The sequence below is a fragment of the Lontra canadensis genome, unplaced genomic scaffold (assembly GCF_010015895.1).
Source record: "Lontra canadensis isolate GAN:19392208 unplaced genomic scaffold, GSC_riverotter_1.0 scaffold20, whole genome shotgun sequence".
NCBI classification, from domain to species: domain Eukaryota; kingdom Metazoa; phylum Chordata; class Mammalia; order Carnivora; family Mustelidae; genus Lontra; species Lontra canadensis.
Genome location: NW_022631014.1, coordinates 22,718,707 through 22,738,124, shown reverse-complemented (window position 1 = coordinate 22,738,124; position 19,418 = coordinate 22,718,707). Strand labels below are relative to the sequence as shown.

General features: G+C 41.2%; 1 protein-coding gene across 7 annotated transcripts in view; it reads right to left on the bottom strand.

Annotated features, from left to right (window-relative positions):
* Positions 1-8,533, bottom strand: part of CNOT10 (CCR4-NOT transcription complex subunit 10) — a 71,316-nt gene extending 62,783 nt beyond the window's left edge. For 6 of the 7 annotated variants that reach the window (XM_032861296.1, XM_032861298.1, XM_032861297.1 and 3 more), the window contains exon 1: positions 41-260. In XM_032861296.1, coding sequence (XP_032717187.1) covers positions 41-242 — 202 coding nt within the window. In that variant the 5' untranslated portion in view covers positions 243-260. Of the gene's footprint in view, positions 1-40; positions 261-8,226 lie in introns of those variants that run through there. The other variant, XM_032861300.1, reaches the window with a different exon arrangement.
* Between the last annotated feature and the right edge of the window lie 10,885 nt (positions 8,534-19,418).

Below are 19,418 nucleotides of genomic sequence, written 5' to 3'. Positions count from 1 at the left end.
TCAGTTTTTAAAACATTATTTGTAACTTCAGAGTTCTTACCAGAAAGAGTCTGCACGTAATTCCATAATGTGTCTTTATTTGTCCAAAAGTAGTCTCCATTGCCAATTGTAAGAGTGTATGGCCGTTCATCCATAAGCTTGACTTTCCTTCTACTCTGGCCTAATGAACATGGCTGACCTTCCATGCGCACAGAGCTCTTAGGAGCAAAAACCTTGACACCCTTTAAGCCAATAGGCTTCATTTTGAACCAAACAATTGCCTTTAGGTTTAAAGTAAGTAGAAAAGAAATACACTGCTTTTCAAAAACTGAAAGAAGTCAGTTAACTGAAAGCACAGACACATTCTAATACAGAATGTTAACAATTCAAATCTGATTGGAGGAGGGGTTTCCACACAAGCTACACATTTTAAAATACAGCTCCAATGATGTTCAAGAAAAGACATTTTTTCCCCCATAGGAATAAGGAATGTTAAAAACTAAGGAAACCTACTAATATGGTCACAAAGTAGTGTTGATGCCTTTGTGAAGGCAAGTTTTAAAAAAGAAGGATGCCATTTCAAAGAAAAATCATTTAGGCCTGTCGAAGTCACCATATAAATAAAGTTCACATAGCTCACGTGGTTTTCTATCACTTGGACAAGTGTCTCTGACTTATCGAAACCCTACACATATAACAGCTGATTATTACATAATCAGAGAAATCTGTGACGAGCAATGCCTCAGACTTGAGCACCCTGTGCTGCACAACAGAAATAAAGGAAGAAAATAATCAAGAATTAACAATAACATGCTTTGTGGAATATAGACAAACCAGACCTCTACCATGCTGAGTATTTTTTTCTTATGATTTTATTTTTAAGTAAATCTCTACACCCATTGTGAGGCTCAAACAACCCCAAGATCAAGAGCATACTCCACTGACTGGCAGCCAGTGCCCCTGCTGGGGAGTATTTTAATTTTCATATTGGAGAGTAGTTTTTATGTACAGAAAAGAGATTTACTCTGGTTTTCAAATATTAATACCTGTTTTATTAAGGCTCTACATTCAGAAAGCCTAGATTTCCCTTAAGCTTTTATATTCAACTTAGACTTTTTTTTTTTAAAGATTTTACTTTTAAGTAGTCTCTACACCCAATGTGGGGCTTGAACTTACAAACCCAATATATTTTATACACACATGCACACACACACACACACAAATGTGTAAACTATGACTGGATCTTAGTTTGAAAAGCACACCTTTCTTTTTTTAATTGAAGTTTAATTAACAGTGTTATATTAGTGTCAGGTGTACAACACGTTGACTGAACAAGTATATACATCACTCAGTGCTTGCCACAGTATGTGCAGTTAAAACGTTAGTACAGTACTATTAACTCTATTCCCTATGCTGTACTTTTCATCTTTTTAACTTACCATTATCTTTTAACTGATACTTTGCCAGGTAAGCACAGCCTCTTTAAGCCTTTAAATAGCATTTCTGGGACAACTGGGAAACTTAATATATTCAAATATTAATTTTCTAAAGTATGACAATGGTTATACAAGTGAATAGCCTTTTTTTTTTTTTTTCTTTGAATGGCCTTATTTTTAAAAAATGCATGGTGAGGGGCGCCTGGGTGGCTCAGCTGGTTAAGCATCTGCCTTTGGCTCAGGTCATGATCTCAGGGTCCTAGGATCGAGCCCTGTGTTGGGCTCCCTGCTCAGTGGGGAACCTGCTTCTCCCTCTTCTACTCCCCTTGCTTGTGCTTGCTCTATCAAATAATAAATAAAATCTTGAAAAAATTGCATGGTGAAATATTTAGAGATGAATATTTAGAAATATTGATATTTAGAAATATTTAGAAATGATTCAACACTAAAAGCTGTAGCTAGAGAGAGGAAATAAATATGGCAAAATGTAACAATTGTTCAACTAGGTGGTGAGCATATGGATACTCATTTTTTCAATTTTTTTGAAGTTTGAAATCATCTATAATACAAAGTTGAAAAAATATCAAATATGCCTGGATTCCTCACAGGACCCTGAAGAAAGCAAATGGTAGAAGAGTACTGCATAGTTTATTTCCTCATCCGCATAGACAGATAGATAAAGATTTTATTTATTTGAGAGAGAGAGTGTGAACGTGCATGGATGCAGAGGAGCAGAGGGAGAGGGAAGGCGGAAATAATCTCAAGTAGGCTCTGCCCTGAGCATGGAGTGGGACTCGATCCCACAACCTATGAGTTCATGACTTGAGGCACAAGTCTGAAGCTTAACCAACTGAGCCAACCAAGCAACCCTGCATATATATACATATATATGTATATATATATTTTTAAGATTTTATTTATTTATTTGACAGACAGAGATCACAAGTAGGCAGAGAAGCAGGCGGAGAGAGAGGAGAAAGCAGGCTCCTTGCTGAGCAGAGAGCCCGATGTGGGGCTTGATCCCAGGACCCTGGGATCATGACCTGAGCCGAAGACAGAGGCTTTAACCCACTGAGCCACCCAGGCGCCCCTGTTATTATCATTTTTATGGCCATTCTGGCTTAAAATTCCAAAGCCATCTGTAAGTACCCTTCTCCTGATTTCATATTACCCATTAGGTCTGATCTTTCCCTTATTCATATTATCAATCTTTTCCTATTAAGCCTACTACAGCCAGGCTCATAGTTCAAATTCTCAGATAAATTCTAATCTAGGATTTTGTGTCCTAACTCTAGCCATTTTCTCCTTTCAGATAACCACAAAAAATTAAGGTCAGGGGCGCCTGGGTGGCTCAGTGGGTTAGGCCTCTGCCTTTGGCTCAGGTCATGGTCTCAGGGTCCTGGGATCGAGCCCCGCATAGGGCTCTCTGCTCAGCAGGGAGCCTGCTTCCCTTCCTCTCTCTGTCTGCCTGCCTCTCTGCCCACTTGTGATCTCTCTCTGTCAAATAAATAAATAAAATCTTAAAAAATAAATAAATAAATAAGGTCAAATAAATCATCCTAAAACACTGATGCTACTTTCTTAGTAAAAAATGCTAATAAATGGGGATGCCTGGGTGGCTCAGCTGGTTGAGTGGTTGCCTTTGGCTCCAATCATGGTCCCAAGGTCCTGGGATCAAGAGCCGCATCGGGCTCCTTTCTCAGCGTGGAGCCTGCTTCTCTCTCTGCCTCTGCCTGCCAGTGCTCTCCTTCTAACAAATAAATAAATCTTAAACAAACAAACAAACAAAAAATGCTAATAAATGGATGAAATCTTAAAAAAAAAGACAAAAAAATAAATGAAATAAATGTTATTAGAAGTTAGGGGGTAGGGTGCCTGGGTGGCTCAGTTGTTAAGCATCTGCCTTCAGCTCAGGTCATGATCCCAGGGTCCTGGAATCGAATACCACGGCAGGCTCCTGCTCAGCAGGAGGCCTGCCTCTTCCTCTTCCATTCCCTCTGCTTGTGTTCCCTCTCTCACCATCTCTCTGTCAAATAAATAAATAAAATTTTAAAAGAAAAAAAAAGAAGTTAGGGGGTGCCTGGCTGGCTCAGTTGGTAAAGCATGTGACTCTTGGTCTCAGGGTTAAGTCTGAGCCCCATGTTGGGTAGAGAGATTACTTAAAAATAAAATCTTAAAAAAAAAGTTAGAAAACTATCAGAACACCCATCTTACCAATGAAGAAACTGAGGTTCAACTAAGAACCTTTCCTAAGGAGCAAGGCTTTCTGCTCACCTTACTATACCCAATTAGTCACGAATTCTGCCAGTTTTACTCCCTAAACATTTCTCATATCTGCCTCTCCTCACCATCCCACCAACCCCAAAGTAATACTAACCCACATTTAAAATAAAATCAGGGCCTCAGATGATGTCCTTTTAACCTTTACTAATGCTGAGACATAGATACTGTTATCATTCCCATTTTACACAGAGGAAAGCTGAGGCTTAAAAAAAGGGTCTTAGCATTTAACAAAGGAGTGCATGGGTGGCTCAGTTGGTTAAACGTCTGACTCATTTATATATTTATTTGAAAGCACATGAGCAAGTGAGCAGGGCAGAGGGGCAGAGAGAGAATCTCAAGCAGACTCCCTGCTGAGCACAGAGCCCCACATGGGGCTCAATCTCACAACCCTAAAATCATGACCTGAGCTGAAATTAAGAGCTGGACACTTAACCAACTGAATCACCCAGGAACCCCAAGTGTCTAACACTTGATCTCAGCTCAGGTCTTAATCTCAGGGTCACCGAGTTCAAGCCCTCTGTTGGGCTCCATGCTGGGTGTGGAGCCTACTTTATTTTCATTTTTTTTTTAAGATTTTATTTGTTTATTTGACAGGCAGAGATCAGAAGTAGGCAGAGAGGCAGGCAGAGAGAGGGGGGAAGCAGGCTCCCTGCTGAGAAGAGAGCCCGACGCCGGGCTTGATCCCAGGACCCTGGGACCATGACCCGAGCCGAAAGGCAGAGGCCTCAACCCAATGCCACCCAGGCACCCCATGGAGCCTACTTTATTTATTTATTTATTTATTTATTTATTTATTTATTTATTTAAGATTTTATTTATTTATTTGACAGACAGAGATCACAAGTAGGCAAAGAGAGAAGCAGGCTCCCTGCTGAGCAGAGAGCCCGATATGGGGCTCAATCCCAGGCTCCTGAGATCATGACCTGAGCCCAAGGCAGAGGCTTAACCCAATGAGCCACCCAAGCGCCCCTGGAGCCTACTTTAAAAAAGAAAATTTGCCCAAGGTCACACGGATACCAAGTGGTGTCTTGGTAGGATGAACCCAGGCTGTCTGGTTTCAATTCCCTTGTTTTTAACTTCTTCATCAGTTCTCACCTAGCTCCGTTAAAACATAAATCAGGTCACACAATGCTCTTGCTGAATCTCCCAATGGCTTCTGATTACAATGAACTCAAACTGACATAAGCTAGCCCCTGACACAACTGAATTCATCTCTTTTATGTTCCTTTGCTCACTACACTATAAATACATATCTAGTGCCTCCTATATGCCAGCCCTTGTTCTAGGCACTGGAGATAAGAGCAAGACTAACACAGATAAAAGTACCTTTCTTCGGGGTGCTTATAGTCAAGGGGTCTTCTCACTCTCTTTAAACATTTTCCAAGGGGTCTATACATTTGTTGCTCCTCTTACCTGGATCATTTTTTCTCCACATGGCTAGCTCTTTATATTCAGGGTCTCTGTTCCAGTGTTACCTCTAAGAGAGCCCTTCCTTTTCAAACCAATCTACTCAAAATAGGGTTCTTGCTCTCAGTTATCCTCTGTCGTCCTACTCATCTTCCTTTTCTTCACAATATTTATCACAACTTAAAAATCACAATTACTGGGGTGCCTGGGTGGCTCAGACGGTTGAGCGTCTGCCTTCGGCTTGGGTTGTAATCCCGGGGTTCTGGAATTGAGCCCTGTATCAGACTCCCTGTCAACGAGGAGCCTGCTTCTCCCTCTCTTTTATTCCTCCCACTTGTGCTCTCTCACTCTGTCAAATAAATAAAATCTTTAAAAAAACCCACAATTATTTATTTTGTTTACCCTGTTTTTCATACTATAAGCCTCATAACTACAGAGTTACGTTAGTGCCTGGCAAAGCAGGCCATGGGTAAATATTTACTGAATACATTAATATAACAACATTAGCTGGCTTTAGCTATTCTCTGGGCTTCCAGTCTTGTTTCATTCAAATCTACCCCCTCCCACACTGTGGTCAGGTCACTTACTTTCTTAAAGGCTTTCATGGGTTTCTTTTCTTTTTTTTTTTTTTTAAAGATTTTAGTTTTTATTTATTTGACAGAGAGAGAGAGAGAGAGATCACAAGTAGGCAGAGAGGCAGGCAGAGAGAACAGGGGAAGCAGGCTCCCCGCTGAGCGGAGAGCCCGATGTGGGGCTCGATCCCAGGACCCTGGGATCATGACCTGAGCTGAAGGCAGAGGCTTAACCCACTGAGCCACCCAGGCGCCCCATGGGTTTCTTTTCTTAACTAACTAAGAATAAGCACACAATATCCTCCATGACAAGGGCTCTGAGCTCAGGAGCTCAGAGATGAAGCAGCATATAAACTAGACTTTGAATAAAGACACAGTTTACCAGATTGAGAAGAGAAAGGAAGATACTACTTTCTCTTCTTTCTTATCACTCAGAAACTCAAAAGAACACAATGCTTTTCAAGAAAGTCATTTCTGGTGTGAAGAACTAGGTGTGTTGATATAGAAACATTAGCTGGAAACAGACTGTAAAGTTTCACAAATGACATTAAAGAGTGAGGATTTGATGCACACGAGATGGTACAATCTTACAAAGTTTACAGGCATGGGAATGGTGTGTTCCAATTAGCGTTTTAGAAATAAAAACACAGTAGTGAGAATAATGGACTGGAAAGGAAGAGAAACAAACACCAGTCAGAAGGCTGCTTAATGTGAAACAGACCACATTAAAAAATAAAGGCTAGAATCACAGCAGGTGAAAGAGGGATGGAGAGGAGGAGAGATTCAAAGGAACGATATTAAACACTCATCTACTTAATACAAATTTAACATTATCTAGGTAAGAATTTCCTACACTGTGACCCATAAACTTCAACTAAAGACACAGTCCCAAAACGTCCTGGACCTTATTCTTCCACTACACATATTACACAGCTATGGTACCTGGTTATATTACTTACATACTACCAAATGGATATGCTACTATGTTAGGTGTCTCACAGACTGAGCAGTAGGTCCTCAAAGGCAGGGAGTATGTTCTATTCATTTCTTCAATATCCAAGGCAGTGCCTCGTACTTAATCTTTGTCAGTGAATGAACAAGTTGAAGAGTGCTTTATAACTGATAGAACTTGGAAACTAGATGCGCTTTAGGCCTAAAAAGGTAATTCCAGGGAGGTGCAAAAGACACCAGTAGGAAAGGTAAACCTGAGAAACAGATACTGCCTTTAATTAATAAGGAAAATGCTGGGGCGCCTGGGTGGCTCAGTGGGTTAAAGCCTCTGCCTTTGGCTCAGGTCATGATCCCAGGGTCCTGGGATCAAGCCCCGCATCAGGCTCTCTGCTCAGCAGGGAGCCTGCTTCCTTCTCTCTCTCTCTCTGCCTGCCTCTCTGCCTACTTGTGATCTCGGTCTGTCAAATAAATAAATAAAATCTTAAAAAAAAAAAGATAAGGAAGATGCTGGTCCACTTGGTCCAGCCTTGGACAAGTCATGCTTATTTCCTGCCTGGAACATTCTCCCCATCCATCCTACTCCTTCCACATGGCTCTCTCCTTCATTTCATGTGGGTTATCTGTTCAAACATCCCCCCACCCGAGCCCTTCTGTGACCAGCCTACCTGAAAACTCTATAGCATACTCCATTATCCTCACTTTGTAAACCTTTTCTCTATTGTTTTTCTTCTCAGTTTACTGAAGAAACTTTCAACAATTTTATTCATCTGTACCTATATGAGGATTGGCTCACTTTTATTTCAAATCAAGTCCATCTGTCAGTTATTGAGATCAAAATCTACAGAATATAGAGACTGTCTTTTCTTTTTTTCTAAATTTCACTGCAAAAAGTCTAAGTTGTTGCCCACTTCTAAGATCCGTCAGTTAAGTTTTCCCAACATAAATGAGATGCCACATAGAACATTAATTTCTCACAAGACACATATGGCAGACCGTCCCAGAAGTAGGCAAGAAAGAGTTTTATATACCATAATGGAGAAGTTTCTAGGAATGGAGCAGTAATCCATTAAAAAAAAAAAATCGAGATTAAATTAATTAATTTTAAGGAACTACGGGAGAATAGGTTACAAACACAAGATATTTGAGAGCACAGAACGAAGAGAGACACTCTAATTTTACGTCTACTTAAACAAGTAGTTTTCACAAAGCTAATTACATAGGACGTCGCAGACCAGAGGCTGGCTTATGTGGGGCAAAACAGCCCAGGTGAGTCTTATCCTGAGCCAGGGGACACAAGGCAGCTGTGTGCTCCAGAGTGAACTTTACCTATTCTGCCTTCCCCACCAGAAAACCGAAAAGCCTGTGAAGTGGTTAAATAAATTAAGTCAGATATTCTGGAGAGAGGCGGTCAGTAGTGACTTCATACTGCACGTGGGTAAAAAAACCTAGATCTGGGGACCTAAAGACTCACGGACGGCCGTGGGAGAGAAATGCACACCCAGATTCAAGTCGCCCTCGTGTCCCCACCAACTCCGCGCCAGGGTCGGCCCACCCCTGTGTGTCCCACTGCTTTAGCACACCGGGCGTGGGCACCTCACCTGCAGGCTTGTCTGCAGCCATCTTCCCACCCCAGCTTATGTTCTTCCCCGCAGGTGGCGTGGCCTTGACTCCAGCTGCCGTGCCGGCTGCGATCCTCAACCTCGGAAGACGAGTCCACCCAGGCTCTGGGCCCCTGGGTTCCGGCCTGGGGAGTGGGCTGACGCGGGCTTAGGAAGTGACGAAGGCTACCTCGCGTCGTCTAGCAACAAGAAGCAGCGTCTCCGGCCGGGTAGCCCCACAGTCTCCTGCCAGACACTGCTTCCGCTGCACGGTTTCCCGGTATACACCACTTCCGGGGGCCGCCGCCCGTGTGGGAACTGCAAGCTGGTCCCGCCCCACGCTGGCGTCCCCCGAGCGCCCCGCCCACGGCGGCGCGCGTGTGTGCGTACGCGTGCGCGCCGGGCCCGACGGACGCTATCTTGCGGCTGTGGGCGTGTGCTGGGTAGCGTGGGCGGGGTCTGCACGCGATTACCTCTGGCTTATACTACTTAAAATTCTGCAGTGTCCGAGCTTTCCTCCCGCATTTTACGTAAAATCACAATTATAACACTGTGTGCTGAGCAATGAGCCGTGCACTTGGCCTGTACGCTTTCAGGCCAAGTACGATTTCTCCCAATTTTGTAAGAAGGCACTGTTGCAGTTCCCATTTAAAAACAAAACATTTTATTTTAGAATAGTTTTATATTTACAGAACTATGGCAAAGATGATACATAGAGTTCCTGTATACTCCTCACCTTGTTTTCCGTGTTGTGAGCATCTTAAATTTTGACTAAATAACTGGTACATCCGTCACGTCTAAGAAACGACCTTGATTGGTATAACAAAATAATAATTTAATTATTATTTTAAAAAATTTCTTAAAATCTATTTTTTAATTTCACCAGTTTTCCCCAATGCCCCCATTCTGTTCCAGTATTCTGTCAAGGACACCACGTTATATTTGTTATGTCTTCTTATGCTCATCCTGACTGTGATAGTTTCTCAGATTTTTCCTGTCCTTGATGCTTTTGACAGCTTTAAGGAGTACTGGTCAGGACTTTTGAATAATGCACATCTGATTTTATTTATTTTGTTCATGGCTATGAAGTTGGCACCCAGACATTCATCTTGTCAATTCAGAACAGAAGCAGTCAAATTGTCCCCAGGCATAGCTGGACCAAAGGAGGAACACATAGGCCTAGCTAGCTTCAAGGGATAGGAATGCCTGCCTGCTTTATCTTCAAAAGCAACCTGTGGGACAAGTAGTTAATCAACATTACTCTAGAGTTACAATTACCAAATATACCTAATGAAATCTTTAACATAAAGAAAAAAGGTATATTTTAGATTCCAAGTATCTTGAAATGGAAAAGACCTACAGAGGATCAGACAAAGTGGCACCAGGACACCAGGACACCCGCTAACTTCATGGGCCTTCAGTCAACAGGGTCTACCTTCTCAGGACACCCCAATTAGCAAGGATCCAGCAGGGTAGTTACTTCTATCAGAGGGCCAAAAGTCTCAGCAGAAGAATGAGGGGGAAGGGACAAAAGCAGGGAAGGAATGCGTTTTGTTTTGCAGAATCAGCAGTTCCAGCCAAGGAGACTATCCAGCTAGGTGTTTCACCTGGTAGCCCCTTACATGAGCCAGTTTGAGAGGGACTGGAGCTGAGGATCTGTGCAGAAGCCCCACTGAGTTGTCTTTTTTAAGATTGTATTTATTATTGTTGTTGTTGTTGCTGCTGCTGCTGCTGTCGTTGTTGTTGTTAGAGAGGGAGAGGGAGAATTTTAGACAGTCTCCACACCCAGCACAGAGCCTGGCACAGGGCTCGATCTCAGAAATCTGAGATCATGACCTGAGTCAAAATCAAGAGTTGGACACTTAACGGACTGAACCACCCAGGTGCTCCCGAGAAGATTTTAATTTTAAGTAATCTCTATACGCAACATGGGGCTTGAATTTACAACCCTGAGATCAAAGAGCTGTATGCTCTGTTAATTGAGCCAGCCAAGAGCCCCATTATTTATTTGTTTGCTTATTATTATTATTATTATTTATCCCCCTGAGTTGTCTTGAAGTTGCCTTTAGTTCATTATAGTACTAATATTTCCTCCTATAGGCAGGGTTTTCTGCCATTTTTTGAACATACCTATATGCACTAGCATGTTAATGTGTTAGACAAGCATAGTTGAAGCAAAGAGTGTGGGTAATAGAATATGTGTAAGTTTCTTCATCTATATGCAAGCTACCTGTCCTGCCGGTAAGACAGTGACTAAAAGCATCCTGTGCTAATCCATGGGAAGATAGTGCTTTGAGAACCGTCTCCTTACACATAACAAGTAATAGAAATTTCTTTGTTTTTGGAGTGCCTGGGTGGCTCAGTTGGTTAAGCATCTGCTTTGGCTCAGGTCATGATCTCAGGGTCTTGGGATCAAGTCCCACATCAGGTTCTCTAGTCAGCAGGGAGTCTGCTTCCTCTTCCAGGAGACTTCCAGGGAGTCTCCTCACTCTCCCTCTGTGTTCTCCTCTCTCTCTCAAATGAATAAATGAAATCTTTAAAAAGTTTGAAAAAAAGAAAGGTTATTTGCTTTCAACACTTCTTTGGGATTTGTGCATCCCAAGTGTACCACCCATTGAATTCAGTTACAGTTAGACTAGGATTATGGGGTTTTAGGAGGAAAACCAGAGGTGACTTGCCATTCCCATCACATCAAGTGAAGAGTACATGCTAGCAAATGATGATGTTAACTGTGATCACCTGGCTCACATAGGGTCTGGAAAATTACCTCCACACTCTACTCTTTGGAAATGAGTCATTAAGTGCAGTTCACACTTAGGTTGGGGTGTGGAGGATGTTTTAAACTCTACCTCCCATGGTGAGGAGTATGTATGTAGATAATCTTCTCTAAGGGAGATTTGTCTTTTCTCCCCCATTTAGTTACTTATTTAATCATATATCTCATGTGTATGGACTCATGACTATATTTACAATCCAATATTAAGTTATTTTGTTGCTGAAATTGTTTCAGCTTTATTAATTAGGAGCCTTTTCAGTAGGCTCTTGTGTCCCTTTTAAGTGGTTGCCCACTTAAAAAAAAAAACCTCTTTTATTTACATTAACGTTCACATAGAAAAGTGTGCAAATAATAAGTACAGTTTATTGAATTTTCAACATATCCACATAACTAGCACCCAGAGAAAGGACAATAAACTATCTGTAAGTAGAGGCCCCCCTCATGCCTCCTCCATTTCTCCACAAGGGTAGTCATTATACTGATGGCTAACACCATGGATTAATTTCACCTGTATTCAAATTTAATACAAATGGATCATACAGTATATATGTATATACATACATACATACACACACACATATACATATAATTTTTAAAAATATTTATTTATTTATTTGAAACCAAGCTGTGACTTGCTCTGACCAACAAAATGCAGAAGGGACGGTGAGCCAGGTTTAGGTCTAGTCCTTCAAAAGTATTGCACCTTCCACTTTTCCTCTCTTGTTCTTGCCACCAAGGTGTAAGGAAGCTCAGGCTGTCCTGCTGGAGAGAGACCACATGAAGGAGACCCAAGATGCCCCAACTGAGAGCCAGCACCAAGGTTCCAGACATAAGAATAAAGTCTTCTTCTTTTCTTCTTTTTTAAGATTTTATTTATTTATTTATTTATTTATTTATTTATTTATTTAAGAAACAGTGAGCATGTGTGAGCTGGGAGAGAGGCAGGGGGTAGGGAGAGGGAAAGGGAGAGGATCCCAAACAGACTCTATACTGAGCACGGAGCCTGACACAGGCTTGATCCCAGGACAGTGAGATCATGACCTGAGCTGAAACCAAGAGTTGGACGTTCAACTGACTGAACCACCCAGGCACCCCAAGAATGAAGCCTTCTTGAATCTTCCAGCTCAACTTAGCTACCAACTCAATGTAGTCACATGAATGATCCCATCTAATACCATACGAAGTAGAAAAGCCACTCAGTCAACCCCCAGAATGGCAAAAAATATTAAGGCATTGTTGTTGCATTTTTTAAATCTATTTTTTAAAAATTAAGATATAATTAGCATACCATGTAATTCACCCTTGTAAAGTGTGCAATTCTGTGGTTTTTAGTACATTCATGATGTTGTACAGTCATTACCAATTTCTAAATTTTTTTTAAAGATTTTATTTTTAAGGAATGGCTTATTTTTAAGATTCTATTTTTATTTCAGTCGGTTAAGCGTCTGACTCTTGATTTCAGGTAAGGTCATGATCTTAGAGTGGTGAGATCAAGCCCTGGGCTCTGCTCTGTACTGGGCCTCGAGCTTGCTTGAGATTTTCTGTCTTCCATTTCCCCTCTGTCCCTCCCTGCCTCTCCCTTTCAAACATATGCACACTCTCTCTCAAAAAAGGGGGGGTGGGTAGGGGAGAGGCGGTGGAGAGGGAGAGAGAGAATTCCAAGCAAGCTCCACACCCAGCTCAGAACCCCACTCGGAGCTCAATCTCATGACCCTGAGATCATGACCTGAGCCAAAATTAAGAGTCAGATCCTTAACCTTCTGAGCCACCCAATTGCTCCCCAACCTTATTCTTTTGCATGTGGATGTACAAGTTGTTCTTCTAAACTGCTAAATTTGAGGGTGTAACAATAGATAACTGAAACAGCATCTCCCAATTCTTCATTCCCCATCTGGTTCAACCAACCAACTGAGGTATGTGGATTCTACCTCCTCCATTTAATGGATCCTTCCATTCTCACTGCCACTCTATACCCAAGTCATTATTGCCTCTGAGATAAATGCCACAGCAACCTTGTCATCCAGTCTTTCCCCTTCCAGAATGTCTTCATTTAGCCAGAGATAGAGGTTTTATTTTTTTATTTTTTAAAAAATATTTTATTTTTATATTTGACAGAGAGGTAGAGAGCATGAGCAGGCAGAGTGGCAGGGAGAAGCAGAGTGAGAAGCTGACTTCCCTGCTGAGCAGGGAGCCTAACACGGATGTCAGGCTTGATCCTAGGACCGTGGGATCATGACCTAAGCTGAAAGCAGATGCTCAATGGACTGAGCAACCCAGGTGCCCCAAGACAGGTTTTTAAAAATGCTAATCTGATCATGTCCATACCCATTTAAGACACTTCCTTGCTTTTAGCCCCAGTTCCAAACGCCTTAAAATGACTTTTAAGACACTTCATGACCTGCCTATAATCCCTTTTCAGTTTCTATCCCATAAACACCCTCTTTTGTAGCTAATGCCATTTCCTTCCCAGGAAACACGGGCATCATTTTCTCAGAAAGATGTTCCTGACTGCCAAAGACTACTAACCATTTTCAAATCTTCTCTTGCACTACGGAAACAATCTCTTGATATGGATCCTCTCTCTGTCACCTCAGCTGTAATCTTCAAATACTGTCTTTAAATATCATCATTATATTGATGCTTAGCAAGCATGCCAATGAATGCAGCATGACTTTAAGATAATGAGAATTCTGGGACGCCTGGGTGGCTCAGTCGGTTAAGCATCTGACTCTTGATTTCAGTTCAGGTCATGATCTCAAGGTTGTGAGATGGAGCCCTGTGTCAGGCTCTGCACTGGGTGTGGAGCCTGCTTAAGATTCTGTCTCCCTAAGGGAGCCTGGGTGGCTAAGTGGGTTAAGCCGCTGCCTTCGGCTCGGGTCACGATCTCAGGGTCCTGGTATCGAGCCCCTCATCGGGCTCCTTGCTCAGTGGGGAGCCTGCTTCTCTCTCTGCCTCTGCCTGCCTCTCTGCCTGCTTGTGCTCTCCCTCTGTCAAGTAAATAAATAAATAAAATCTTAAAAAAAAAAAAAAAAAGATTCTGTCTCCCGGGGCGCCTGGGTGGCTCAGTTGTTGGGCGTCTGCCATCAGCTCAGGTCATGATCCTGGAGTTCTGGGATGGAGCCTGGGATCAGGCTCTCTGCTCGGTAGGAGGCCTCCTTCTCCCTGTCCCTCTTCCCCTGCTTGCGTTCCCTCTCTCGATGTGTCTCTATCAAATAAATAAATAAATCTTTTTTAAAAAGATTTTATTTATTCATTTGTCAGAGAGAGAGACACACACACAGAGAGAGAACAGAAGCAGAGGGAGAGGGCAAGGGAGAAGCAGGCTTCCCGCCCAGCAGGGAGCCATAGGCAGGGCTTGATCCCAGGACACTGGGATCATGACCTAAGCTGAAGGCAGAAGCTTAACCCATTGAGTGACCCAGGCATCCCAATAAATAAAATCTTAAAAAAAAAAAGTTCTGTCTCCCTCCTCCTCTGCCCCTCTCCCTACAAAGATGAGAATTCCCCAGTGTATTAGGAGTGTTGACACTTCTGAATGGTCTTTTACATATTCTTTTTTTTTTTTTTAAGATTTTATTTATTTATTTATTTATTTATTTATTTGACAGAGAGAGACACAGTGAGAGAGGGAATACAAGCAAGGGGAGTGGGAGAGGAAGAAGCAGTCTTCCTGTGGAGCAGAGAGCCTGATATGGGGCTCGATCCCAGGACTCTGGGATCATGACCTGAGTGGAGTCAGAGGCTTAACCCACTGAGCCTCCCCGGTACCCCTCTTTTACAGTTTCTTAAAGAGGTTTTGCAATGATTGTTTCTTTTCATCCTCAAAATTTTTGTAATACGGATATTCAAACCCATTTTAAGGGTGAGGAAATTGGGGCTCCAAGAAGTAAACCTATGAATCATTTTGCTCAGCTAATAAGAACTGGAACTGGAACTTGGAAAGAGTTCTTGGACTCTAGACCTGGACTTCTTCTTCTTCTTCTTCTTTTTTTTTTTTGATACAAAGGGCTAAATCAAATGTTATTCCCATAATCAAATTTCTGGTGGAAACTACAGATTATTTTGCAAATAATTCATCACAGTGAATACATAATTACCAAGAAATATTTCAAAGATGTGAAAGCATATATTTCTACCCATTTTGCCAAAGCAGTTACATCCAAAGGGATTGACATCAAGCACCTGTCCCAACTTAACTTTTCATTCACAATCAAATCAAGCTTCTAAGGCAAAACTATTTGCTAACTTAAAGTGTGCCAGTAATCATTTGACCCAATCTGGTGAATTTTGTGTGACCCTGAAATGGATCCAAACAGTGCTGAACACTCACTTCAAGTGGAAAAATTTAAGGAAGTGCCAAAAAATTCAGTAATCAAGATGAACAGTATTTTGAGGCAATATTTTTAAAAATCAGGAATTAATATATTCATGATGAGCAGTATATCAATATTTTAAGTAATGATGGGTTTAAAGTAAGTAAATACTGATTCTTCCTTTTTCTCAGGTTTCAGTATGTCTCAGCCCAGCGCTGTTACTGATCCTGTTATATTAAAATTTTCAATTTTTTGTTCTTTGTGGATTTTTTGTATTCATTTTTATTTCAAAATATTGCATTAATATATTATTTATCTTAATTGCTTTCTAAGTTTTTTGACACTCCATTAAATTTTGTACCCAAGGTCAGTGCTTCACTTGCTTTATCCTATGTGTGGCCCTGTATCCAAAGGCTATGTCACCAGAATGTTTGGAGCACAGTGGCATTATCCAATTTTGTGAAATAGTCTTTCCTACTGTCTTACAGATGTACAAGTTAGGATAAAGTCTGGTTTTGTATAGTTGGGTGTATAAGTTAGTTTTCCTTTTAAAGTGTTTCATTTAGAGTTATACTTGGTATATGGTATACAGTGTGCGAGATACAATTTTAAGCACAGGATGCCCAGTTAAATTTAAATTTCAGATAAATATTATTGTTATAAATATATTCCAAATATTGCATTGTTTATCTGAAATTCAGATTCAAGTGGCATCCCATGTCTCCCCTCCCATTGTCTAACTCTGGCAACTCAGGGTATTCAGGAGTTAAGAACCATTTTATTTTATCTTATTTTATTATTATTATTTTTTAAAGATTTTATTTATTTAAGAGAGAGAGAGAGAGCTAGAGGGAGAAAGCATGAGAGCGGGGAGGGTCAGAAGGAGAGCAGACTCCCCATTGGGTAGGGAGCGGGATATAGGACTGGATTCTGGGACTCCAGGATCCGACTGAGCCACCCAGGTGTGCAAGAACCATTTTGAAAAGAAATATGAGAAACAAGAAAATGTAATGTTAACTACTTAACTTTGAAACTAATGGGGTGGATCCTCTCTGCCCTCAGATCTCATTTTTGCCCTTGCTCTGCTCTGCTTTGTATCACCGGGCCGACTCCTATAGGCTATTTCCCACGCTTCCAAGTTAGCTGACTTCTGGCCAGGTCCAGCCAATGAGAGGCATCATTGGGAACTCGGAAGGCAAGAGGAAGGGAGAAACCAGGGGTATTTCTCCTCTTCTTTCTCTGCCTCAGGTAGTCTTTCCGGCAAATTCTTCCCTCAACCGTTATTTGCTCAATGACCCCAGCCCCTGGACTTGATGATTTTCTGCAGCTTCCTTTCTTCCCGCGCCTTGTTCCAGCAGGGGGCAATAGTGGTGTCCGGCTCTTTTAAGGGCTGAGTTGCCTCCTAGCGTAGCCGCGTTTCTGGGCCCCTCCCTCTAATTCCCCGTATGAGCGGCTTTCCCCCTTTCTTCAGTGCTTAGAGTGGTTTCTGTTTTCCTAGTTAGACTCTGACCAATAGAAATCCTTTGGCAGGGATGCTTGGGTGGCTCAGTGGGCTAAAGCCTCTGCCTTCAGCTCAGGAACGGGCCCCCCATCAGGTTCTCTGCTTGGCGTGGGGAGCCTGCCATCCCTCTCTCTCTGCCTGCCTCTCTGCCTACTTGTGATCTCTGTCTGTCAAGTAAATAAATAAAATCTTTAAAAAAAATCCTTTGGGAAAAGACTTAGAAACAACATACTGAGTTGGGGAGTCCCTTCTCATCCTAAGCCCTCCTAAAGGAGGTTGGATATTTCTTCTGGAGGCGTCCTACAAATGGCATTTAGATTTGTGTCTTTATCATTATTTCTGAACCACTAATGTGCAAATACAAGATATTGTTGCTAGAAATCTTAATAATCTATGTGGGATTTCACAATTATATCTAGTACCTTTAAGAGAATTAGTCTGGGGGTGCCTGGGTGGTTCAGGTGGTTGAGAGTTTAGCTCGGGTCATGATCCCAGGGTTCTGGGATCAAGTTTTGCATGGGGTTTCCTGCTCCCTGGGGGAGCCTACCACTCCCCCTGCTTATGCTCTCTCTGGGCCTGTCAAATAAATAAATAAATTTAAAAAAAAAGGGAGAGAGAGTGAGAGAGAATTATTCTATCATATAGCCTAGTGTTTTTCATGACTCTTTGGCGCCACCTCCAGTGGACATTTCTAATTTACAAGTGAAGAAAAAAATTTATGTGTGTTAAACACACTTTAATTCTCTAAAATATGACTTTGAGATTATTTCAATTATAAACACTGGAAAATTAAGTAACCAGGTTTTTTTTAATCCTCATCATCATAATTATGAGCTATTTCACAAACAAAAATGAAGAATATGACAAGTTTATTTACCACTCAGATTTAACAATATTAGTATTTGTCACATTTGCTTTGAATATTCTTTTGAAAAATATGCAAATCATTATTGGAACAGATGAGTCCAGTTTATGTTCCCTTCCTGATTGCATTTCCTTTACTCCCCTCCCAGTGATACCCACTATGCTATAGATAGTATGTATCTTTCTAGTCCATGTTTAAAACATATAAATAACACATTATTAATCATTCAACTTTATATAAGTATTGCACAGTTATTATTCTGAAACTTTCTTTTTTTAACCCAACACCATAGTTTTGATATCAAAATATATATTTATAAAATACATAGTATTCATATAAAATATATTTATACAAATATATGTTAAAATATGCAAAATACAATTTATATTAAACTATATAGTGTATTTTATGCTGTTCAGTATTCTACTAAATGATTATCACTTCAGTATACTTTTGTAGCATGATTACTAAGTAAAAGTCTTATAAATAATATAGGCATTAATTATCTCATTGATGGAAATCTGCAAATAGGATGTTCCATTGCTAGATTAGCGACTCGGCAATGTCAGGATGCAATTTAGCCTCCCTGGGATCCTTTTTGTCTTCCTCTGGTGGTCCTAAAATAACTACCACAGCTGTGCTCTTGCTTGCCAGTCCAAAGCAGGAAAGGAAGGAAGGGGAGCAAAGAAGAATTCCCATTTTCTAGCCTTATTCTCTATAAGATAACAACCACATTCCATCAATGATAAGGCACACATTTTTTTAACTACTAAAAATCCCACAATTCCAACACTTAAAACTGAAAATGCTTTCTTACACCTTAAAATTTTTGTTTTATACTCTTAAAAATAGCCCTTTAAGCTTAGACACAAAATTTTTAGAATTAGGGACACCTGAGTGGCTCAGTGGGTTAAAGCCTCTGCCTTCAGCTCAGGTCATGATCCCAGGGTCTGATGATGGAGTCCCACATCAGGCTCTCTGCTCAGCAGGGAGACTGCTACCCCCTCTCTCTCTGCCTGCCTCTCTGCCTACTTGTGATCTCTCTCTGTCAAATAAATAAGTGAAATGCTTTAAAAATTTTTTTTAGAATTATATATTACTCTTCAGTACACAAAATGCAAATATAGAAGTGAAATAAATTAGTTAAGGGTATTTTCAGGATGTCTTCTCACCAGAGTTCTACTCTAAATCACTTTTCAAATCAGCACCTTCCATGTCCATGTTTTCCCCCATAATGTTACCTTCTCTGCCCTAAAGAACACTGACTGTGTCTCATCTCCTCACAGAATGTTGAAGACTCATTCTGCAAGTTGTAATTCTAGTACTTTCTGCATCTTACAAGATTTCATAAAGTGTAGGTTTTCAGATCATGTTTGCACACATGCAGGGTTGACAAACCCACTATACCAGTCATCCCATGGCAGTACTCGTGAGATGCTATCAACTGTGAGAAGCCTGCCAGCTTTAGAAATGAAAGAAAGATTGTGTGCCTTGGCATCAGTGAAGCATGGTGGAACTTCCCTGGACTCTCACTCTTTCCCTTTGTTCTCATTGGCAAAGTTGTGGCCTGCCTGCCACTGCATCAATTACTTATCAATTATAAGAAGAAATGAGATTACAACTCGTACCTTGGATCCATCACACCGCAGTCACAAAATATTTCTGTGAGGGATAAATAAAATTAGGATTTTGTTAACTAGGAGGAATGGGTTACGGCTGCTGGCACTTTACCCGGTT